This window comes from Alternaria rosae, assembly GCF_020736505.1.
Source record: "Alternaria rosae strain MPI-PUGE-AT-0040 chromosome Unknown BKA58scaffold_8, whole genome shotgun sequence".
NCBI lineage: Eukaryota > Fungi > Ascomycota > Dothideomycetes > Pleosporales > Pleosporaceae > Alternaria > Alternaria rosae.
In genome coordinates, this window is record NW_025763577.1 from 1,580,086 (window position 1) to 1,602,890 (window position 22,805).

At 52.7% G+C, this 22,805-nt stretch overlaps 12 protein-coding genes across 12 annotated transcripts; 7 read left to right on the forward strand and 5 right to left on the reverse strand.

Moving 5' to 3' along the window:
* Positions 1-788: 788 nt before the first annotated feature.
* On the forward strand, positions 789-1,251 carry BKA58DRAFT_320674 (putative L-PSP endoribonuclease family protein; the record flags this gene model as incomplete). Its single annotated transcript, XM_046167776.1, has 2 exons — positions 789-900; positions 956-1,251. The coding sequence occupies 2 exons, from the start codon at positions 789-791 to the stop codon at positions 1,249-1,251; spliced, it is 408 nt and encodes a 135-aa protein (XP_046022853.1).
* Positions 1,252-1,647: 396 nt separating this feature from the next.
* BKA58DRAFT_442691 (cleavage and polyadenylation specificity factor,putative) lies at positions 1,648-2,301 on the forward strand (the record flags this gene model as incomplete). Its single annotated transcript, XM_046173922.1, has 2 exons — positions 1,648-1,996; positions 2,048-2,301. The coding sequence occupies 2 exons, from the start codon at positions 1,648-1,650 to the stop codon at positions 2,299-2,301; spliced, it is 603 nt and encodes a 200-aa protein (XP_046022854.1).
* Positions 2,302-2,457: 156 nt separating this feature from the next.
* BKA58DRAFT_229647 (isoflavone reductase) lies at positions 2,458-3,800 on the reverse strand. The gene has a single exon (XM_046166450.1). The coding sequence runs from the start codon at positions 3,662-3,664 to the stop codon at positions 2,732-2,734; it is 933 nt and encodes a 310-aa protein (XP_046022855.1). The 5' UTR covers positions 3,665-3,800; the 3' UTR covers positions 2,458-2,731.
* A 465-nt stretch (positions 3,801-4,265) lies between these two features.
* BKA58DRAFT_390471 (WD40-repeat-containing domain protein) lies at positions 4,266-6,014 on the forward strand. Its single transcript, XM_046170836.1, has 4 exons — positions 4,266-4,500; positions 4,559-4,685; positions 4,759-5,076; positions 5,253-6,014. Exons 1-4 carry the CDS (start codon positions 4,421-4,423, stop codon positions 5,676-5,678), a joined length of 951 nt encoding a protein of 316 aa, XP_046022856.1. The 5' UTR covers positions 4,266-4,420; the 3' UTR covers positions 5,679-6,014.
* On the reverse strand, positions 6,015-7,403 carry BKA58DRAFT_390474 (ClpP/crotonase-like domain-containing protein). The gene is made up of 2 exons (XM_046170837.1): positions 6,981-7,403; positions 6,015-6,768 (listed from the first exon to the last, which is right to left on the reverse strand). The coding sequence occupies exons 1-2, from the start codon at positions 7,085-7,087 to the stop codon at positions 6,030-6,032; spliced, it is 846 nt and encodes a 281-aa protein (XP_046022857.1). The 5' UTR covers positions 7,088-7,403; the 3' UTR covers positions 6,015-6,029.
* BKA58DRAFT_366206 (uncharacterized protein) lies at positions 7,392-10,629 on the forward strand. The gene is made up of 3 exons (XM_046168884.1): positions 7,392-9,403; positions 9,459-9,950; positions 10,005-10,629. Exons 1-3 carry the CDS (start codon positions 7,844-7,846, stop codon positions 10,512-10,514), a joined length of 2,562 nt encoding a protein of 853 aa, XP_046022858.1. The 5' UTR covers positions 7,392-7,843; the 3' UTR covers positions 10,515-10,629.
* BKA58DRAFT_431317 (calponin) lies at positions 10,630-13,009 on the reverse strand. The gene is made up of 2 exons (XM_046173093.1): positions 12,641-13,009; positions 10,630-12,583 (listed from the first exon to the last, which is right to left on the reverse strand). Exons 1-2 carry the CDS (start codon positions 12,805-12,807, stop codon positions 10,750-10,752), a joined length of 2,001 nt encoding a protein of 666 aa, XP_046022859.1. The 5' UTR covers positions 12,808-13,009; the 3' UTR covers positions 10,630-10,749.
* Positions 12,956-14,226, forward strand: BKA58DRAFT_390478 (uncharacterized protein; the record flags this gene model as incomplete). Its single annotated transcript, XM_046170838.1, has 4 exons — positions 12,956-12,973; positions 13,091-13,229; positions 13,294-13,410; positions 13,458-14,226. 4 exons carry the CDS (start codon positions 12,956-12,958, stop codon positions 13,946-13,948), a joined length of 765 nt encoding a protein of 254 aa, XP_046022860.1. The 3' UTR covers positions 13,949-14,226.
* Positions 14,227-14,253: 27 nt separating this feature from the next.
* On the forward strand, positions 14,254-15,606 carry BKA58DRAFT_471855 (uncharacterized protein; the record flags this gene model as incomplete). Its single annotated transcript, XM_046175248.1, has 1 exon — positions 14,254-15,606. Exon 1 carries the CDS (start codon positions 14,419-14,421, stop codon positions 15,604-15,606), a length of 1,188 nt encoding a protein of 395 aa, XP_046022861.1. The 5' UTR covers positions 14,254-14,418.
* A 747-nt stretch (positions 15,607-16,353) lies between these two features.
* BKA58DRAFT_471856 (Peroxidase, family 2-domain-containing protein) lies at positions 16,354-17,511 on the forward strand. Its single transcript, XM_046175249.1, has 2 exons — positions 16,354-17,279; positions 17,332-17,511. The coding sequence occupies exons 1-2, from the start codon at positions 16,465-16,467 to the stop codon at positions 17,423-17,425; spliced, it is 909 nt and encodes a 302-aa protein (XP_046022862.1). The 5' UTR covers positions 16,354-16,464; the 3' UTR covers positions 17,426-17,511.
* Positions 17,512-17,901: 390 nt separating this feature from the next.
* Positions 17,902-18,612, reverse strand: BKA58DRAFT_404465 (uncharacterized protein; the record flags this gene model as incomplete). Its single annotated transcript, XM_046171843.1, has 1 exon — positions 17,902-18,612. One exon carries the CDS (start codon positions 18,610-18,612, stop codon positions 17,902-17,904), a length of 711 nt encoding a protein of 236 aa, XP_046022863.1.
* A 773-nt stretch (positions 18,613-19,385) lies between these two features.
* Positions 19,386-21,302, reverse strand: BKA58DRAFT_404466 (uncharacterized protein; the record flags this gene model as incomplete). Its single annotated transcript, XM_046171844.1, has 3 exons — positions 19,386-20,039; positions 20,133-20,950; positions 21,002-21,302. The coding sequence occupies 3 exons, from the start codon at positions 21,300-21,302 to the stop codon at positions 19,386-19,388; spliced, it is 1,773 nt and encodes a 590-aa protein (XP_046022864.1).
* Positions 21,303-22,805: the final 1,503 nt, after the last annotated feature.

Here is a 22,805-nt window from a genome sequence, read left to right on the forward strand (position 1 = left end):
GCAGAACGCAATGGAACATCCCGAAGGCCATAACCACGACATGGAGATCTTGAACAAGGTGTTCGGTGACTCCGCCCTGGTAATTCCGCATCGCAGACACGCCCTTTTGACTCAGACGTTTGGCCATCAAGCCGATGAGCTTAAGGCATACCTTGGTTCGCCGGCGGAAGGCCGGAAAGCAAGAAATGTGTTGGAGGAAGCTAAGTTCGTCCATATTTCAGACTGGCCGCTGCCGAAGCCTTGGTTAAAAGCGACAGAGAAGCAAGTTGTGGAACAACAGCCTCCATGTAGATCCACATCGGAAGGCAACCTGGATTGTACGGACCGGGAAGTATGGTTGGAGCTTCGTAAGGACTTTCCGGTATGACAGCCTGGTCTTAGACCCCAATGCCCGTTCAGATGGCGGTTGATACGTTGATAGTGTGTGGGCTAACGGTCGTGCCAGTAAGATAGGGCTTTCTCGCTGCACGAGTCTCAGATCCTGTAAAGCTGTTTATCGTATATCAGGTCGAATCCTTAAATTGCGAACAGTTATATCATATGGGCCGGATGAGGTCGTCGACTGCGAATTGAGCTTTATGAGTCAGCGACATAGCGGAGAAGGAGCCGTGAGGCCGTCCAAGCAGCTAACGATAGCTCGCTACGAGCTTGGTCAGCCGCACGGGATATGATCCGTACATGCGTCATGTGTCGGTGATGGTACCTATAAGTGCTGTGATACTACCATGCTCTGACAGGTGCAAAACCTCCAGACATTGAATGTGTCCACACATAACCGTCACAAAAACATGTCACACCTCCCATATTACGCATACCCCGGCAAAGGCGAGTCAGCCAGGGAAAACACCAGATACAGTCAGTCAGTTCGTGTCGGTGATCGTATCGAGTGCGCAGGCCAAGGTGATCTATACACATGTCCTCCATGAGCTTCACATACTGATGGTTCGGATGCTAGGTGGATGGGATCCCATGACCAGACTCATACCCGCAGACATCGACGCTCAGATCGACCAAGCTTTCCAAAATGTGGAGCTCGCTCTGAAAACCGCTGGCGGGAAGGGCTGGTCGCAGGTGTTTCGCGTGAACTCTTACCATATTCCAATGGACAATGAGGCGTTGGGAGCTATGGTGCGGAACTTCAAGATGTGGATGCCTGATCATGAGCCTATCTGGACTTGTGTTGGCGTTGTGAAATTGGGCGAGGATGCTATGAAGGTGGAGATTGAGGTGTCGGCTCATGATCCTCAATAGAGGACCGTGGTAGAAAGTTCGATGAACTCGTGTTGGACGCGTCCCTCAGGGAGCCATGGATGGATTCAAAAAGACGACGCTTGTAGCCTATGGGTGTGGAAATCGATCTCTTGTATGAGCGTTGGGCTAGTACAAAAAGTCCACTTCGAGTTGTAATTAGTTTGCATCGATGCGAGGTGACGTGGGTAGTAATGCGTGATGTGGAAGGTGCGGACTCCAGGACGGAACACGTGAAAGAGCGATGAGGCTTGCCAAGACTATCGGCGCAACTATCGCCGACGGGATTCTTCCAGTTCTAGCTCTTGCGACGCGCTCCAAACTCCACGCGCAACTTCGCTACCGACCCCATTACTACGAATTCCCCATCTCTACGACCACGCGAGCACTTCATACACAATGCCGAAATTCTTCTGCGATTACTGCGATGTCTACCTCACGCACGATAGTATGAGCGTGCGGAAGGCGCACAACAACGGTCGCAACCATCTCCGCAACGTCCAAGCCTACTACGAGCAGATATCGAGCGACCAGACACAGCAAGTCATCAACAGCATCACGGATGCGTACAACACAGAAGGACAAGCCAACCCTCTGTTTCAACAGAACTTGGCCGGAGGCTTCCCTGGCGGGCCCATGGGCGGAATGCCCCCAATGGGAATGCCACCGATGGGAATGCCTGGATTCCCGCCGCCAGGAATGCCGCCCATGGGTGGAATGCCGCCACAGTTCATGGGCCGTGGAGGTCGTAAGTTGCCTTATAGTTACCACACATGATCCTATGCTGACCGCGCGACAGCTCCAATGCCACCCAACGGAATGCCACCCTTCCCTCCGCCAAATGGTATGCCCCCGGGCCCTGGCGGTATGCCGCCCTTCCCACCACCACATATGGGAGGCGGCCCACCCCAAGGAATGCCGCCCTTCCCATTCCCACCACCAGGACAGGCAGGATCACCCCCTGGAGGAATGCCGTACCCACCACCAGGTGGTATGGGAATGCCGCCTGGAGGACCTCCTGGCAGATACCCTCCTGGACCACCGGGACGTTAGGAGCGACCTGATGCACATAGAGGAATGATACCTGCCTTTGGTCACGACAACTACGCAGCTGAGGCCCTTGAGGCGGGAATGAAGAGGAAGAGGCAGAATGGTGAAGATATACCCGGAGTTTCCATGAGGGGTGGTGGACGAGAAGGAGGTGGAGCAGCTACTGGCGCGAATGCTATAGTCCCGACCCGGGTCAAGAGGGTATAGCGCAGTATGCTGGAACACACCAGGGGACGCGAAAGCAGTTAAATGACCGTGAAAGCAATTGGGAACAAGTACGTTCCACCCCCAGGCTGTCGCGAGGCTTTCGGCTCACGCTCATGTAGTAATACTTGTCGAACAGTTCATCAATAATCACGCGTAATGTGGATTACAGAATCAATTTCCAAGCTACTAAGACGTCCATTGCTTGCGATTGCTGACTACCTACCCTTCATCCACTGAACAGCCTTCTAGCAAATGTTTCAACATCCATCATGTCCATGCTCAATGCCTTATTCACCGTCCTGTCCATGTCCCACCATACACCATCCCTTGCGAATACCAGCCTGTATTTCTTGATGCCATCGTCTGGCGCTGCGTCAAGGTCCCGCTTCAAGTGATCAACACTCCACGCCTCTTGCTCAACCTGCTTCCTGCTCACCCGCTTGATAATATTAGCCAGCTGCCCGTAACTGACAGAATCGCCCGCGATATATAATACACAGTCCTCAGCTTCCACACCCCCCGCTATAACCCTCGCCAACACCCGTCCAATGTCACTCACATCCGTCACAGTGACCTTGTGATCCCAGTCTCTCAAACACCTCACTACCACTTTCCCTTCCTCCTCTTTACTCCTATCTACGATCCCCCAAAATTGCTCGAAAAGGAACGACATGAATATCCCCGTACTAACAATCGTCCACTTGACATTACTCTCCTCAGCCTTTTCGCGCAACAAATTCCTCACATCGCGCTGAGCACCAAACAACGGCATCATTCCCTCCCCATCACCAATGATATCGTAATCAACACCCCACTGCCAGGGGAAGAACCAGAGTTTGTCTTTCCCCTGCTCTTTTCTGATCTTGCCAGCCAACAGCGCTTCCTCGGCGAGCTTGAGGACTGTGCTGGGGTCGGCGCCGAAGCCTGTAGCAGAGATGAGAATGTCGTATGCGGAGAATATTTGTGCGAGGTCGGGAGAGGGTGAAGAGAGGTCGATGGCTGTGAGGGAGATGTTGGGGGATTGTAGGTGGGTGTATTTTGAGGGTGAGCGGATGCCGATGGTGATGTGGGTGTTGGGAAGGGTGGAGAGGTGAGGGAGGAAGGCTGTGCCTAGTTCGCCGGCGCCGAGGAGGAATATTTGTTTTTGAGGGGATGTCATTATTGGTGTATTCGTGGTACTGAGATATACGAGGACTGGAATTGAACTCAAGTTGATGCTGGTGAAACGATGTGTACGTCAAGGCAGTCAAGAGCGGTAGAATTATGAGTAATCCTGATGTCTTTTTGGAGTAAAGAGAATATGATGCGATTATTTCCCACGTTTGAGGAATACCATTCTATTTGTACGTGTTTCTATGTGGTGGGGAAGTAGCGCGGAGATAAGACATGGGAGACCGGAGTTAGTCGGCTTTGGATGGAAGGAGTTGTGAAGTCAGGGAAAGGAACGAGTAGAAATGTTTTGCCCAACCTTAACCATGCACTGGTATGATCCTTCAGAAGACGAATTAATGTGAATGCTTATATAATAAAGGCGATGATATGGCACGTATTGCACAGGGGAGATACGCGCAAGCATATTGACTACCCCTCTATATTGACTTTGGTGTGAGTTGCTGAGAATGGGATATCGCGTGGATTGATTTCGTGGGATGACTGAAAACTTATCTGGATCTGTACCCTTCACTAGGGGCAGTTTCTTAGCGAAACAATGTCATGTCCAAGTGGTGAGGTCCAAATGTCGAGTAAGGGCTCCAGTGCTGACTGCCCACGCTAAGCCCAAACAACGCTAGTGGTTCGCCTATCAACCTTGGAATTTTGAAGCCTCCAGCCTTTGTGCGCAGTGCTCTTCGACGAACAACTATTAACACCCGAGTGCGCCTACGTCCATCCCAAGCAGAAGCCACTCATCGCAATCATGGCCGAGCAACTCGTACTCCGTGGTACCCTCGAGGGCCACTCCGGCTGGGTCACCTCCCTTGCTACCTCTCTGGAGAAGTGCGTATACGCGGAACGAGGGAAAATGCACGAATGCGCAATACTGACACGCGATTAGCCCCAACATGCTCCTGTCCGGATCGCGCGACAAGACTCTGATCATCTGGAACCTGACCCGCGACGAGACCTCCTACGGCTACCCCAAGAGGAGTCTGCACGGTCACTCCCACATTGTCTCCGACTGTGTACGTTCACCACAAAATTGGGCAATTGGCTAGCTAGGAAGCGAGGACAGCTGAGCTGACAATTGCTGCACAGGTCATCTCCTCTGACGGCGCCTACGCTCTTTCCTCATCGTGGGACAAGACCCTCCGCCTCTGGGAGCTCTCCACCGGTGTCACCACCCGCCGCTTCGTCGGCCACACCAACGACGTTCTCTCCGTCTCCTTCTCCGCCGACAACCGCCAGATCGTCTCCGGATCGCGCGACCGAACCATCAAGCTCTGGAACACCCTCGGTGACTGCAAGTACACCATCACCGATAAGGGCCACACCGAGTGGGTCTCGTGCGTCCGCTTCTCCCCCAACCCCCAGAACCCCGTCATCGTCTCTGCTGGTTGGGACAAGCTCGTCAAGGTGCGTACATCCGCGTTTACACCAATTCCTCCATTTCCTTGTTTACATGATGAATATCTATGTATTTGCTACTTCAGAGCTTCGGCTATGAGACAATTATCACCTAGTACTGATTCACGCTCCTCCACTCGTTCTGTTTCAAGCCTCTTCAAATTCGGGAAGCTGACAATATTCAGGTCTGGGAACTCGCTTCATGCCGCATCCAGACTGACCACATCGGTCACACCGGTTACATCAACACCGTCACCATCTCGCCCGATGGCTCCCTCTGCGCCTCCGGTGGTAAGGACGGAACCACCATGCTGTGGGACCTGAACGAGTCCAAGCACCTCTACTCTCTCTCCGCCGGTGACGAGATCCACGCCCTTGTCTTCTCCCCCAACCGCTACTGGCTGTGCGCTGCCACCGCCTCCAGCATCATCATCTTCGACCTTGAGAAGAAGTCCAAGGTTGACGAGCTCAAGCCTGAGTACATGGAGGTTGGCAAGAAGAGCCGGGAGCCCGAGTGTGTCTCCTTGGCCTGGAGCGCCGACGGCCAGACCCTGTTCGCCGGATACACCGACAACCGTATCCGCTGCTGGGGTGTCATGGCGAGGGGATAAGGTAGTGCATGTTGGGTAGTGCAACGGGGCGTAACGGGAAAATCACGATTCCACATCTTCTGTAGCATGCCATGGGTTATGATTGATGCTCATGCGGGATGGGTTTGGGACTCTTCCGGCATTACCACGTCCAGGCGCTTAGAGTCAATGAAAATTCTCAAGTCCAAAAGTGGTTGCTTGCCATGCGTGGTGGTTTATGTTTTCGTATGTGGACTATGGAGGTTAAGGTTGCTCATTGAAACGTCCTCCGCGATGAACGAAGTGTGTCGCTGCTCCGATATGGTTTGGGATAAAAGTCTTTCATATGATAATCGCATCCCATGATCTCACAAAACACATCTGATTGCTTTTTTACAGCTTACTGAACTTGGGACTCGTCTTCTTCAACCCACTCATCATAGCATCCTTGACATCCGCCGTCTGCAACATAGCCGCATTCCACACAGCCGTGTAGTTCAATCCCTCACTAATCGGCCGATCCCTGGAGTAGTTGATAATCTCCTTCGTCCCCAGTACCGCCACGGGCGACTTTGACGCAATCAACGTCGCCAACTTCGTCGCTTCAGCAACCGCCCCCTGCTTGTCCTTGTACACCTTCGACACAAGCCCATGCTGCAACGCCTCATCCGACCCAAAGATCCTCGCCGACAACGCAATATCCTTGACCCAGGATAAGTTGCCAACAGAGTGAGGAAGACGAGATAACGTGCCAATATCAGCCGCAAGCCCTATATCCACCTCTTTCACACTGAACCTCGTCGTCGTCGTACTCACGCGGATATCACACGCTAATGACATATCCAGGGCCAGACCGAACGATACGCCGTGCAAGACGGCGATGACGGGCTTCTCGCATTTCTCGATGTCGGTGATGCAGGACTGGAATTCTAGGATGTGCCGGCGGAGGGCGTTGGCTTTGCGTGCGCCATCTGAAGTGTCGGCTTGGGAGGATAGGGCGCCGCCTTCTGAAGCTGCTTGCACGTCTAGGCCTGCGGTGAAGGCGCGGTCGCCCGCGCCGGTTAGGATTACGGCGCGCACGGAGGGGTCGTGGGAGAGTTGGCGGAAGATGGAGGAAAGGTTTAGCCACATGCTGGGGGATGTTAGTTGGGGGTTTGCGGGTTATATGGTGTAGACGCTGGTAATGAATTGAACATGGATCATAGAGACTGCGACTACGAAGTCCTCCAGAGACATTGCAATCTAGGTATTGACCCTTCTCTTTTATCGCGACACGTGATACGCGTAGATTCCGAAGCCTATGCCCTGACCTTCGTGACAGTAGAGAGGACAACGTATACTTACACCTCTTTGAAAGCATTCAGCTTTTCCGGCCTGTTGATCTCAACATGCGCAACATATTCCGCTGGAAATGAGACGTTGAAGAACTCTTTCTGGTACGCTTCCGCCATTGCTGATTGCTGCCCACGTGGTTTCTTCCGATGTCTCGTAATCTTGCTCTTTCTGTAGCCGTCCGAAGCTTGTAGTTATCTTTTGCCAATTGTGTCGAGAAGGACGAAACTGTAATATGGATTGAAAATGGGACGTCGTCGGCTTTGATGACCTGGGCGGTCGAGTCGTTCGGTTGGGGAGCTGCTTGTGATGCGCGATCGAGCCGAGGTAGAACGGATGCGGCTAGCGGGTTTCCGATCTTGTTGCTAGGTCGGTCTACCTCCGACGGTTCCAAGGTTGACACGCGTGTACTGCCTGGACTTGCGGCTGTCATCTCAAACAACCAGCAGTGTTGAGATGTCGGCAAGGCCAAAACGACCAACTTATCGCGCGTCCTAATTAGGGCCTTATCGAGCATCAAGCTCGCTCACCGACGCCACAATGCTTCGCGCCTCTTCAGTGCCGCTGCCGATCAACGCGCATCCAATTGGCCGTCTGATGGGAATGCTGAACTCGCCCCCTTCAGCTTACTGGTTGGCTTCGGAGACCAAGTTTTTGCTGACAGCTGTATGGCATGCACGATGACAAGGCCGCCCAGGTGTGGCTGCCTGATCATCTGGCAATCTTCAGCTTGATGTGCCCTTCATCCGAACGTTCCACTTATGTTCTCAGCACAACGCCCTCTCTTCAAGAGTTGCAGGCCGCTCCGGTGCCCCATTCACTCGTCTGATGATACTGCATCTAAGTAATTTGCCAGGAAAAACGAGGATTTCCTCATGCCGACCACCAATCCACATGGTTTCTGGCGCTGCCCCAATCCCTATGGTAGATGCGTCAATACTTGGAATTTCGTTCATGAAACAAGTTGCCCATCATGCGGTGCTGGTTATGACGAGACCATCAGAGATTATCACAGTTCAAATGAAACGCAGTCACCACCCGTTGACAACTACCGGAACGTGAGCGACACCGACAACGCTTACGGTATCGACAACGTTGGGAATGAAACGCCTTCTCCCCTAAATGAAGTGACAGGAGAGCGGACTGAAGCTGTCAAGTTAGCTAGCGTATATTACGGTATCACCGACAAAGCTCACGGTATCAACACAGTCAAGAACAGAGGCAGCCCGACAAAGGGAGAGAATGTCTCTACTGCCCCAACCTCGATATTACGCCCTGGACCGCCAGCAGTTCGTCGCGGAAACGCTCACCGTCGCTCGGTTGCCATGTCGTCAGACGCCCACGTCGAGTCGGATCTGTCTGGACCAGGCCCCTTTCAAGACACGCCAACTATGGAAATCGAATCATCGTCTGTGATGTTGGAAGACATTCGATGGAATACTGCGCAAAGTCCAGAATTCTGCCCAGACGAGTTTGACATCGAATGGGACGTTTTCGAACACGAAGCAATTTTAGACGATGAAGATGAAGACTCATCTGTTGCATCCACAGCACCAGTTTCTTTGAGCACCTTCGCAGAATCTGTGGAGACAGGTGCAACAGCGTTGTCTAGAGGTAGCCAATTCACGGTCGAGCAGATTCAGAGTGCTACGCGCATCTTCATCTCCATTTTGCAGGAGGACCAATTACTGATACCACTATATGAGTCTGCACGCAACGATACCAGGATTGGACCCAACAGACTAAGGAGATACATCCATAAATCATTGAAAGCATTCGCAGAGCAGCTCAAAGGAGAGGCAAATGACCAATTCCAGTTTGCAGCTTGCCGTCTCGTCCAAGCAAAGGCACATTACGCAGCTTGGTGTATTTCCGGCGGAGAGGACATATATCACCACCCACCGGCATCCGGACATCAACGCGAACAAGAGAGTAAGGACCTTGAAGACAGCTCGGAAGAAGAAACAATAGAACGATCAGATGGAATCTCGGAATTGGGGAATCTGAGAACTTTCTATTTGTTCCTGGGAAACAGTGATGCCTATGCGACACTGCAAGCACGGATTCATGCCTTCTGTACCAAGGAGTTTAAGGCGTCATCGTACAGGCCAATCACCGTCGAGTTGGATTGGACGCCTCCTACAACAGGTAATAGCAGGCGCACATGGTATACATGGCAGAAAGATGCACAAATTCAAGCGTATGGCTTTCTTACAGTTGTTGTTCTAGCGGTGGCGGGCGTGCTCGGCGCTCCAAAGAAAAGATATAGTCTGGCTCCAGGCTTCGACCGGGTGCGCCTAGCAAGAGCCGCTCTGTTCGTTGCTCTGTTTCTTCTGATAGATGTCGTCTTTCCCTTGACGGATGATTCCTTCATGGCGTTAGGATTCTTGGAACCTCCACTCAAAGTTGGCTGGACCCGTATAAGGAGCGAATGTGTGAGCTTACTACAAAGGTGTCAGTGCAATGGTACGCCACTGACCGTGACCGCAGGTATGTGGCGATCGGTTCTTCGACGATGTCAAGGAGTTGAAGAGTGGTGGCGTGGCGGCGCTGGTACAAGAGATGAGGAAATCCTCAACAGATGCCAAGATTACAGTCACTGCATACTGCCCCGGCATCACAGCACAAAGATATACCGTCAGAGTGTCAACATGGTTGCGGCGTGTCAGTAGCACCTTGCTTGCGGTATTTCCATGGCACCACCTGGACTCTCCGAGTCTAATTCGATACAATACCGGTAACACAGCTAATACGTCCAACATCACTAACCCGAGCAACCCATCGGAACAGTCAAACACAGTCTATCTCATGTCCTGCGCACATCGCACCCGCAATGACCCAATACTACTGCAGATCGACGTCCACGGCATCAAGAGCGACCGAGAACTCTTCACTCTTCTCAGAACGAAGACATCTCGACGCCATAGCCGTTTTCTTCGTTCCCTATCCTGTCGTTCAATACAGGGCATCTTCTTCACTAAGGTAAGCGAACAATACATGGCCAAATACATCGATTACAAGCTGATACAACCCCAGTTCCTTCTCGAGACGAACAGTCACGTTGAAGTCCGCGACCACAACGGGTCCTGTTCCTCTATACCATCGGCAGAAAGCTACTGCGACTGTTTGCCCCCAGTACATATTATCGAGCCTCATCTAAACGCAGAGTACCGCTGCAATATCCCTTGCCCCCCAGGTACTTGGCCGCCTGTAGGATCGAGCAAGTTACTCCATATGCTCAACTGCCCTGAATCCATCGCTAAAGATTACACTTGGGTATTGCATCAGGTACCGAAGCGTATCGCGGGAACACTATCGGGGGCTGGAGATCATCCAGCTGAGGGATGGGGGTTTTATTTCCAAGAAGGCTGGGATTTCGACCTCATCATCACGATCAGCTTTGTGGTGTTCATCTTAGGAAGCTTGCTTTTTGGAGTATGCTGGTCGATATTAGAATCTGATATCCAGGGCGCATTTGGTGTGAGCGCGTATATGGTGACTGCTTGTGGTTTGTTTGTGGCTTTCGTTGTTAGTAAGACGGGCTGAGCAGGCTAAGCACTTGCTGCTATTGTTCAGAGGCATGATGGCGAAGTGACATTTGAACGACCCTCACGGTCGTTCGACGCTCCATTCTCATCATCTAGAGAAGGGATATACAGAAAGTCTGAAATAAATGTATTAGAAAAACGTACATATCCCGCCGCAAGCAGCGCTAACATGCAACATCTACCAAGCCCAACAAACAAAATCCCTCCCTCCCCTTTCCTCATCCCATCAACATCTACCTTGGCCCAAAAGGCCTAGGCCCAATAATCTGCCTCTTCCCCGCCCCAATACCGCCCAACTTATTCTGATTATCACCACCCATGTATCCATACTGATTGACATCCCAGCTTTGACCACCGCCAGTCCCAGCATTAGGATCCTTGGCCGCTTCTTGCAGCGCCCGCTGCGACTCTTCCCACTCCTTCTGGCGCTCGCGTTCACGCTCCATTTCACGTTCGAGGAGGGACTTGCTGGCCCAGCCGGCGGCTTTTGTCTTTGTTTGAGCGGCGGCTCGGCGGGCGTCTTCGCCGCGTTGTTCGGAGGTGGATGTGAGCTCCGGTGGGATGTAGGTTTGGGGCTTGGGTGGCGCGGGGGCGGGGTTGGAGGCGAGGTAGCGGTCTGTTCGGCTCTGCTTTGTATATGCGGCTGGGTCGGGTAGGGGCCGCGTGGTTGGCTCAGGTAGTGGACGTGTAGGGAGAGACGGCGCTGCGGGTTCGGGCAGGGGTCGTGCTGGCTGCCTCTGTGTCTGGTCCCATTGCTTGCGGAGGTACTCGCGATCGTCTGCTTGCGCCCATGAGACGTTGCTGTCTTGTGGCGAGGGAGCGCGGGGTGGAGGCGCTGGTCGGGCTCGACTCTTTGACCGCTCACGCGTACGGCTCTTGGATCGCGAGCGCACCTTCTTGTCTGATAGACGTCCTTCTCGCTCTGCCTGGTACTGGCGCTCACGCTCCTTGGCCTCTTCAAGCTGACGCTCTAACTCTCGTATGCGGTCGCGCTCAGCGTTGGGCTCTTCGCTGCTTCCTCGCCGGCTACGCGATGACCTGACCTTCTCAGCCTGGTATTCGCTCAGATACTGCCCCTTCAGCCTGGCATCACTTCCGGCACGCTTTCGTCTCGTCTCGGCTTCGATTCTATCTTGTGCCTCGCGCTCTTCACGTTGGCGTTGCTCCTCCTCCAGCTTCCATTGGCGCTCTTGCTCTTCCCACTCGCGCTTCTGCTGATCCAGTCGCGCCTGCTTGGCTTCTTGCTGTTTGCGTGTCTCCTCTTCCCACTTCTGTTCCTCCTCGATCCGTATGCGCTCTTCTTCGGCTTCGCGTTCGACGCGGCGTATGTTCTCGGCTTCCTCAGCTTGTAAACGTAGTCGCTCCTCTTCGGCTGCCTTCTCGCGTCGCAGTCGCTCCTTCTCAGCCAGGTTCGGCACGTGCGGACCTGCGCTCGTGATTTGCCGTCGGCCACCAAATGAGATGCCCTGATTGCCTTGACTCGCACCACCCATGTACCCGTACTGATGAATGTTCCATGCCGGTGCTGTGCTGCCTTCGTCGACCTTCTTGCTCCAGCTACTGACTCCGCCTGGAGGTGACTTGGGGAGACCGTTGGACGTGTACGATGTGTCTGAGCCTCCGGTGCGTGCGGCACTAAGTGTTGATGCCGTGCGCTCGGCGGGAGGTCGCGCGAGGGGGTTGAACGTGCTGGAGCCGCTGGTGTTGCTGGCTGTGCTAGGCCCCCTGCTGCGTGGGAAACCGGGGGATGGCATTGCAGGGCTCGTCATGCCGCCGGTTGCCGTCGGGCTCAATGCGCCAGCTCCACCACGCTTTGGACCGATGGTGTTGGGGAAGTTGGACGGGTTCTTCGCGTTGGCGACGCGGCTGAAGGCGCCGAGACACTGCAGCACCTGAGCTGGATCCTTGGATTCGTAGAGATCGACGGTGAGGAAGCGATCATGGGCGGGCATGTTCAGTGGCGGCTGTTCACAGGCCCGGAGGAAGTGCGAGATGTTCTCCATTTGTATGAAGGGCATATTCGACTTCTTGAACCGGACAGGCGTGGGTATGGCGAGGTTGATGAGTCTGGAAAAGTTAGCTGTACTGGCCCGACTACCTGGTAACTCTACGGAATCACTGTACCTGCATAATACGGTCCCGTCCTTGAGCGCATCCAGCAGATCTCCCGCAGGCAGGCGCTCTCCGAGTGTGTCTTCTATCCAGCTGCGGACTTCATTGGCTGCTTGGGGAGTGTATCTGTCCATCCGCAGTCTGCGCATGTCCTGGTCTAGCGACGTTACAGACGCCATGGTGGTTGGTTTGGGCGCAAATCAGGCTTGTTGCGGTTGGGCACGCAGGTCGTGTGGGCGTGGATGGGAAGGGTGCACGAGGTGTAGTAGTGAGATATGATAATGTATAGGTCTCTATGTAAGGGCCTCGACTGCTATGTGTGTTGTTATGGCGTCGGGGTATACAGTGATGGCATGTGTTGTGATTATGTGGAGAAACTTGGTGGTGGGGGGAATGCTTGCACATGTGCTAACGTGAACGCACCAGCCACTCGCCCCAACGTCACCGGCCTGCGCGTCAAAGTCGCCTCCAGATATTCGCCCGCTGGAAATTATTCGCGGCCCAACGAGACTCAGCATGGCGGGCGCACCGGGTCCAATTCGCAAAGCATGGTATCAATGGAAGATGAAGCGCTTCCCCTGGCGAAAGAAGTGGCTTGTGGGTGAGTGCAGGCCTCGACATAGGTCTCTGGCGTATCCTTGCTTCCAAGTAGTAACACTTCGTAGGCTTTGATCTCCAGGGCAACACCTTCTGGGAATTCAAGGACGCTCTGCACGCCCTGCGCAACCGGCGGATAGCAAAATACAGTCGCAGCACTCACTATGGCGACGTACAAATATCGCGTTCGTGCCTTCCACATGCAATGTTTGACCGAGGCTGACTGTGGCAGCGTCATGGATGCAATGGCTGCGACACACGCGCTACGAGCCCCCCACCGTCGCCGAACAACACCAGGACATGATGAGGCAGGAGCGGATGAAGCAGCTGGCAGCGCAGGCAGATGCACGATGGGCTGAGAAGCCGTCGGCGCTCGATGCGCCAGATAGGCAGCAGCCTGTGCAGATGTTGCAGTCGCGAGACCCAGACAGCGGCGTCACGCAAATGAATGCCGATCAAGAGATACGGGACAGCATAGAACCACCGCGGCCACTCGATCAGGGAGCCGCGAGGCCAACACCAGTAGAGCCCGAACAACCCACAGAGTCTCAGCAGATGTCACGCGACCCGCCAGCGCCGCCTGCCGAAGACGACGCGCCTGCCTTCACGCCCAGGAAGAGAATGAAGAAGGAGCCAAAGGACTCGCCATGGAAGCAGGCGGCTCAGAGTCAGGAATGGCAACCTCAGGGCTGGAGTCCAGCGCCAGCCAAACGACGATCATGACCACGTTCAATAGCGACTGTATAACTACCTGTTTCAATACCTAGCAAACATCAGCAAGCATAGACGATACTCCAATGGCACCAAACTACTGCTCTCTGTTCGCTCAACGATTCACATTCTTGTACATGCTAATGTAGACGGCAGTGCACCTATCGAGGTTTTCCTTGTATGAGGTGCTTTGGAAAAGTTCCATCAATATCGTTACACAGCCCATATTCACATCCATGCCAACAACACTATCACTTGCTTGTTTACAACGCAGCGTTATCAGACCTTCACCTTAGGTCGCGACGTTTCCGCACAGTGTCAGGTGTTGAGTACGAACCGTGGTACCGATTCACGAACCTGACTGTGAACCACACACAGTGACGAAAATCATACTGACGATGCGCTTAGGCATGCGTTTTGTAACATATCTAGGTTCTCTACCCATGTCTTGACGTCCATTGTTTGAGGCAGTATTCGGAACCATGGCACCACTTTCAGGTAACGACAATGACATGACATTTCAAGTCGCTGCACAGAATTTACCTCCAGAACTGCTCCTTAGCGTACTACAGCAATGGCTCGGCCAACAACGCATCGCAATTGAAGGCTCCGCCCATTCTTGCTACATATTATCCTATTCCAATCCGGCGAACACCACTCCCTTCGCCACCATCTCCAAGACCAGCGATAGCCCATCGTTCATTCTCCAAGAATACTTTCGGTCTCGGATTCGCTCCTGGTTGCTCGACTCCAAGGAGTTCTCCGACCCGACAACATTCTACATGAGCCATGTCTTGATGAGTCTGAAGATGGGGGACTGTATAGGCAGGTACCGTCTGCCCAGCCAGCCATGGGATACCCTACTTCACGACCCGATGCTCTCCTTATCAACGAAGTTTCCAGTTATAAATGATCGAGATGTGCAATACGCTCTCATGAAGCATCTTTCCTCGCTCCACGGACTGGAGAAAACTAAACTCGACTTCACGGCTGAACAATATTTCGCCATATTCGATGTTGCCGTTCCACCTTTTCATTACCGCGATGACGCAGTTGCTAGCGATAACTTGTATCGCGATGACTATTGTCATGGTGCCGGCCTTTGTCTTGCGCATACAAAAGAACTCGAACTCTATTTCGGTGACGCATACAAACAGACGAATCCCTGGTACGACGTACAAGAATCGACTTGGTGCGAGGAAAACCCCGCTTGGAACTACGCTGAAGCAAGATTACGGCCACATATTTGTGAAAGCGGCTTGGTTATCGACTGGATATTAGGATATGCTTGGTATGGCGGGTATCTCCAACACATCAAGACGATTACCTTGACAGGGGATATCCAGCCATGGGTGAAAAGCAAGTGGTATGACATCTTCGAGCATCATGCCACATACATTGAAACGCATCCCGGAGAGTATATCCCCATCTTCGCTGTGCATACACCTGATCCTATTAATTTGGAAACTGTCGGCATGGAAGACGAAGACGAAGACGATGATGCGTGGAGACCACAGCATCATTACCCTCCTCCTTGTAAATGCGAAGTAGGGTGCTGGCGACTACGGGGTGGAAGAGTTGATGAAGAGCTGGAGGCCAAGTCTGGGGACGACTTTGAGACGTATTCTGATGAGGCGGGGGATCGGATGGATGGTGTGCAACTGGGATAACATGGTTCGTGTTGTGTTGTTGTATACATAGTACCGTACTGTGTAAAGTAGGAAGCATATAGAACCACATACTCCTGATCCAAGATTTGTGTCATAACAACGAGCAACACGAATCTCGCCGTCTCCTGTGCCGGTACTAAAATGCGTGATGATGCGCCCCTAGCCATGACGTCACGCTACCCCTTAACCAGCCTACAACCTATCCTTTGTACCTTTTTCAATCACCCTCTCCCCTCTCCCCAACGCGCACCACCCATCCATCTCGATGCCATCGCATCATCACATGCCTCCCTGTCTCCACCGCCGTCTTTCCCGAACACATTGACAAATCCGATCCAAGTGCCTGGCAATTACCGAAGCTCATCGTCAATGATCGTCCCGCGCGGGTCTAGAGGCTGTCGATCACCACGCTGATCTACACTACCTCGACGACGTAGTGGCTGATCACGACGACTCGCAGCCTGGTCCGCGGTGATTGATTCATACTGAACGTAGGGTAGGCTGTTGTGACTACGCTCGGTACTCGGACTACGCGCGACTATGTGAGGCTACGCGAGGTTACTTTGGAACTATGTAGATGGTGTCACGCTATGAAGAGGCTCCGAGGCTTCTTTCCTTGATCGGGGAGGAAGAGAGGGGTCAGCGGGTTTAGGATTGTGTTTATTGGATAGGTGATGGGATGGGTTTCGAGGTGCTTAAGGCTGCGTGGACGCGCTGTTTACGGGCATCATTCTGTTGTTTGTGCATATCTTTTCTATCGCATCCCGCTTCCAACTTTCTACATTCGTATTCTTTGTCACCGTCTCGGCTTCTCTTCGGTGGAAAAGAAGACAACGTCTATATCCCCTTTTTGCAACCATGCGCTCTACACTCGCACTCACACTGCTGGCCGCCGTAGTATCAGCAGAGGGCCTTCTCGACCTCCCTCTCGACATAGGCGCCTTACTCTCCTCGCTCAGTCCCGCACCCGCAAGCGATCCTCGGTGGACAGACTGGCATCCAGCCGGCAGCGGCGATGTACGCTCGCCCTGCCCGGGCCTAAACGCCCTCGCAAATCACAACTTCATCCACCGCTCCGGGCGCAACATGACCATCCCGCACCTAATCTCCGGGCTCGCCGCCGGCCTCAACATGGGCGCCGACTTCTCCGTCGTAGTCGGCGGCGCTGGCCTGCTTGCCTCTCCCAACCCACTAGCCGGCTCCTTCGACCTCGACGACTTGAACATGCACAATTTCCCCATCGAGCACGACGCAAGCATGTCGCGCCAGGACGCCGCACTGGGGAACCCGCAGCCGTTTTACAACCCAAACTGGCAGCAATACATCTCTTTCTTCAGTGGCAAGGAACGCACAGATGTCTTGACGGCATCCAAGGCCAAGTTCGCAAGGACTACCGATAGTAAAGCCAAGAACCCGTCGTTTACGTATGGCTTGCGCGAAGCCATTTTCAGTTATGGCGAGAATGCGATTTACCTGCAGACAATGTCTGATCCCGTATCTGGCAAGGCGAAAATCGAGTATGTGAGGAGTTTGTTTGAGCAAGAGAAACTGCCGTTTGAACTTGGGTGGAGGCCCAGCGTGCTTCCCGTTACCCTGCCGAGTATTGGGGTTATGGTTGCCGAGTTGTTTGCTGTGGGGCCGGAGCCCGTCCCGGAAGGGGCCAAGATACTTGCGTAAGTGGTGTTGTCTGGAGAAGACGCTTCTAGTTGCTAACGGTGATGATAGGGACTCGTACAAAGATGCGCTGTTTGCTGTGGTTGGAGGGTCGAATATCCTGGGTAATCTCACGGGTGGCATTAGTGAGGCGTTGGGCTTGTAGAATAGGTCACATTGGTGTTGGAGAGTAGGCTGCAAATGACCATTCCATCTTCGATCATGCGATTTCGTGCGCCTGATCCCTTGCCCAGACTCCGTCTTTCATCTTCCATAAGCGTTTCTGAGTACTCTTTGATCTTTACTAGTTCAGATTACTAGGTGCAGCCTTGTCATTTAATCTGTGTAAGTGTTTAAACGCGGATGTTCATGTTCCGCATTGTATGGCCATTGGGACTGGCCAGAGTATCCGGATACTGGCTGCTGTTGCATACACTGTTGCTGGTACCGAGCGTGATACTCAGGCGTATACATCGACCGGGTAGCATGGTACTGCGCGTACCCTGGTGGTGGTTGAGGCTGACATTGCTGATACACAGGTAGTTGTTGACGCTGCCACCACTGTGTAAACTCCTGGGAATACCGATGGGCGAACCCCGCCTGAGGGCAGTACTGATTTAGTCCCCACGGTACGTCTTGACGCTATTGCCACTGGTTCTGGTACGCCTGGTAGTTGTTAGGCTGCTTCCACATCCTGTCAGGCGCATCGTGGCCAGCTTCGTAGGCAGCACAGGAAATTGGGTCATAGACCTCAGCACGTTCGATCATATCCTCGAAGTCGGCAGCGATCCTTTGTCTACGGCGCGGTCTTGGTGCATGGATGGGCATCTCATAATTTTCCGAACCTTTGATGAGTAACTTGGTTTGATACCGTTTCACCAATTTTTTGAAGTCCTCCCGAGCAGCTATCAGACCAATTTCGATAGAATCGCACATCTTCTGATCACGACCGTAACCCTCATCTTCAGCAAGATCAAACGAGATCTGCGTCGGTAGTGTTGACTGATGACAACCGGACGCCTCAGAGCTTGATACAGATTTACCAAAGTAGAGAAAGAAAAGGTCGGGATGTTGCGCCCAGTATCGTTTAGTCTTATCGGTACTTTCATCGAAATCTCGCAGCCCTTGATCAGATATGTTGCTGAAACACTTTTCAGCCATCCATGTCGGCGATTCGTGAAGTAGCTGCAAGAAGGCTTCGTGCTTGTGGGCCGCCTGAAATGCTGGGGAGTTGTAGTAGTCCGGCTTATCTGGGCGGATTTGCTCCACAATAACATTCTTATGCTCTTGCATGATAGGCTCTTTGACGAGAGCGACCTGATCGCTCTTGGGAGCTGGTAGTTCAGAGAACATGATGCAGATTGTCGTGTGTTCTGCTTTTAGAAGTGAAGGCGCGTGACATTAGTATGCGCGTGGTGCAGAAAGCGTCTGATTTGGTGAGTGTACTTGGGTCAAGATAGTCCGAAAGTCTGGGAGGAAAAGCGAACAAACAACCACTTTTACTGTGAAATGCGAGAGTTGTTATATACATATTGCAATGCAAAGGTGGAAAGATCCATCTGCGTTACTACGGTTGACCTGCGTTACACTGGCCAATACAGGATAGTTCCTCATACTGCTACAGTAAGCAAGTCTGATATTGTGAGGATGCCTTTTAAGCCAATCCAGGGACAGAGTTGGGAACCAAGGTTGTCCTAAAGAGTGGGTCGCCAACCGGAGCGCAAGCCTACCAAGAGCACGTGACTAGTAGTGTAATCGCGTGGTATAGTCACGGAGAGACCACAAGAAACAGGTGAGAGATCATATTTCATTCCATGCAAGGTTCCAGGCTTTTTTGAATTCCAGAGCAGTTAATATGAAACGCCGAAAGAGAGAAGACAAATTGGTATCAAAGTTATAGAGAAACGCCGCACGCTATGCGTGATAGGAAACAAGACTGCAACGAGAACAAAACAGAAACAGTACAGTAACACAATGGAAATGAAGCGAGGCCTGCAAATCTGCTTGTGGCCATGTCATGACCAAGTTTTAGCAGCGACCTTACCCCAAGGATGACAAGAGACCCAAAAGTCTGGGGGACTACCAGAGTGCTTGATGTGAGATGATCTTCATCTGGAAAGCTCATCTCAACCGTCGACTTTTTTCCTCTCAGCGGCCTGTGCTGCTTTGTAGTTCGCGTTGAACTCGTCCAGCGGACCCAAAGCTTCTTTGTGTATCTGAAGACGGGCACCCATGCCTAAGTCCAACTCAGCATTTCCCAACTGGTCGGAATCTTGCGCATCATGCGGAATACCGTACGCCATGTAGAGGTTGTTCATCTGACGGGTGTTGAAATGCTCGGCCGAAGCCATCGCGAGACGCTTTTTGGGGTAGTCGTACCGAGGAGGACTGCCCTCCAACGAGGTGTCGGAGTTGCGACGGTTGGCGGCCTTCTCTTCTTCGCTCATGTATGGGCTTGCATCCGAGCTTGACTCTGACGGCGAAGCGGCACTGATCATGTTGGTGAAGTGGCCTTCGGAGACTACTTGGTCTGCCTGGCAGCCATATCCAAGCAAGATCTCACCATCGTGACCACGGGAAAAGATGAAAGAGCAATCTTGGAGCTCCCACGTTGTTTCGCTCGCTTTCAGGAGCTCTCCCTTCTCTTCAGTTATATTGTCCGCCTTGCCGATAGGCTCCAGCGACTCGCAGTACGTCTCATCAGGCCCTGATAGCATAATGTGGTGGATAGCTGGAGTCTCAATAGACGAGGCCCAACTGAGAACGATGTCTCGTTTACGCTGGGGAAAGATGTTCTAGATCGCGGCAGCGTCATCAAAGTGATGCTCTCCTTCGTCATCACTGTATTCGCTGATGATGTCACAGATGCAAACATCATCAACGTCAGCAACACGCTTGCTGTTGCGCATGATAGCGCGCATCTTAATCTGAAGAAGCAGTATGACGCTGCACTCAGGAGACTCCAGGATCTGAGGGATGTTCAAATCGTTCAGAGAAATCTTGCGCAAGGCCTTATGTTCTTCGTCTGTCTTGACGACAGCAGGAATCAGATCTTTAATCTTAATCTGCAGCAGGCGGCCAGGTTCTAGAAGCGCAGCTGCTTCTACTTCTAGTTCCATCATCCTTCCAGCCTCGGTGGTTGCAGCGTGGCCAAACGCACGAATCCTCTGCGCGGGATCTTTACGCTTGTTGACGTAATGGAAGACTTTGCTTAGAACTATCTCATGCGCGAAGATATCACTGTCAGAGTCTTCCGGGACTTCGAGTGTGACGTTGAACCAAGGTCTCAGGAGAGAGAACTCTTCGTGCCATGGCGGGGCAACCGGGAAGTCAGGGTTCTCGAGGAGCTTGGCCGCCAGAAGACTGTAGTCCTTTTCCGCGACACGGCCGGCAGGAAAGTCGTCCAAGAAGAGGCCGAGCTTGTTATGACGGCTCATCCGGTCAGTTGCATGACGCATAACAGAAGCAGAGTGTGTAGGAAGCGTCAGGACGTGCGGAGCCTCCGTCTCCAGTGCTAGCTCGATCTCCGACGCTACTGCGCGAAGGATTGCGGAGAGACGGTCGTGAGGGATGCGCAGTAGGTTCATAAGGATGTCGTCCCACGCTACATGATCAACTTGGGCCACAAGGGTGGTAGAGGCGAGTGGAGTCGAGCGAAGAAAGCGTGTTACGCTGAGGACATCCTCCAGTGCTGGCGTTGTCAGGGTCTCCAACTACTAACTACATTTTAAGACTTGCGTACCTTTCGTCTGCTCCACCTCCAACTTGAAGGCGACTGTTGCAGCGCTCCATATCGTCCTGCTCGTAATGGCCCATACCGGACCCAGGCGCCGAAACTTGGCATAAGGAGACAGACCGGGGGCGCGGGTTGAGCGGGTGACTATTTGGCGAAGATATGTCCCCGCAGGGGGTAGAGCGCCAGTGCGGCTACCACGCGCGCCAAATGGACCGCTGGAATGCTCGAAGATGGTGTACGCATTGCTGAAGAAGTAGGGCGCGGCCGGAAGAGAAAAGCAACTCGCGCGTAGTCCGAGGTGAGCCATATTCGCGTTCTTGTCTGGTTGCAGAGAGTGGTGGATGTTTTGACAATTCGCGCAAATGGTGAGACGGTAGAAGCTGTGGTTTGTATACATCAAAGTCAAGCGCGTGATCTAGGCGTCACTGGGAATTTTCGCAGTTCTGGGTCAGCGTATCGTAGTGAAGTGTACACTTGAAAGGGGCTCGTGCTTTCTGACGTAGGTCGAAGTAGCGAATCGTATGCAGTACCCGTCAAGAGTGCAAGAAAAGGGCTATAACTTCCGCGGAAATACAATTACAGCTGCGAATGGCGCCTGTAACGGCGCGCAGTCTATCTCAATCGCGGAGTAGATACGGTTCCAACAGAGAATAGGAGTATGGACTATGCAGCATGTGCTTGCTATCGTACAACCTTTACTGACCAGAGTGCTTTAGCTGCTGATTGCTGTGCGTAATCCAGACGCATCGGCTTGCTGGCGCTGTTTGTGAAGAGCTGCCGTCCCTTGCAGTTCTGGAAACCAACGGTAGACGTAAACAGCGCATAGGCATCGCTCGCGGTACCCAGTCCCTGAATTCATGATCGATCACTTGCAAAACTGTAATTGTATACTTTTCGTACCCTGAGCATGAACGTGCGATCTGACCTTTGTCTACAATTAGGAGTGTGGGATACACGTCACCGACCCGAATGTTGCTGGTTTGACCTGGCGGTAGGCAGCGAAGTACCGGCGAAAGGCTACTACCATTCCCGACCATTTCCATGCTCTTTACATATTCGGTCACTCGATCGTGGCAGTATCGATGAAGATATGCATCGTGTGTATTCATTCGAACTTGAAATGAGGAACGAACGCGACCGAGTACACTCCAGCTGTGCGGCTTTCTAAGTCACTGTGAAGATATGCTTGAGCGACGAAAATGCCCGGAAGTCCATCTTTGAAGCTGCCCCCCTTAAGCGTAGTAAACAGACGTTGCGCTATGATGGAAGCTGGGTGTAGTTGAAGAGGCAAGGGGAAGCTATGCTGGATTGAGGTTTGCCGATGACGTCTTCGACAAGCGCCGGCATCATCCGGCACTACCGGTCACTTTGGGGCAGTCACCACTACCTAAGATATCTTTCGAGCTTTTATTGCCTCGTACACTATACTCTGATCGTTCCAACAGCCATATCTAGCATTAATCACTCGAACGGTATGGTTGCAGCGCACCTGCGTACCTACATCAGACACCACGCCGCAGCAGCTTACAAAAGAGCTTCAGGTGCACAAAATTATTCGCAGTTTACGGTCTCTTTAGTATCAACACGTGGAGATTGCGAGAGACACTCGTCGAACACTGAGCGCCTGGTTATTCGAGACATTCGTAGGCAAGGCTACTACCCGGCCCATCTGCGTTTCGCAAACCAACCCATACAAATTTTCACATCGGCTTAAAGTGGAGTTGTCGCGTAATCACGTTACACATTTGAGGTATTGTTGTTACAATTACGGACTTCTAGAACTATTAATTTACCACACGTATCGACCAAC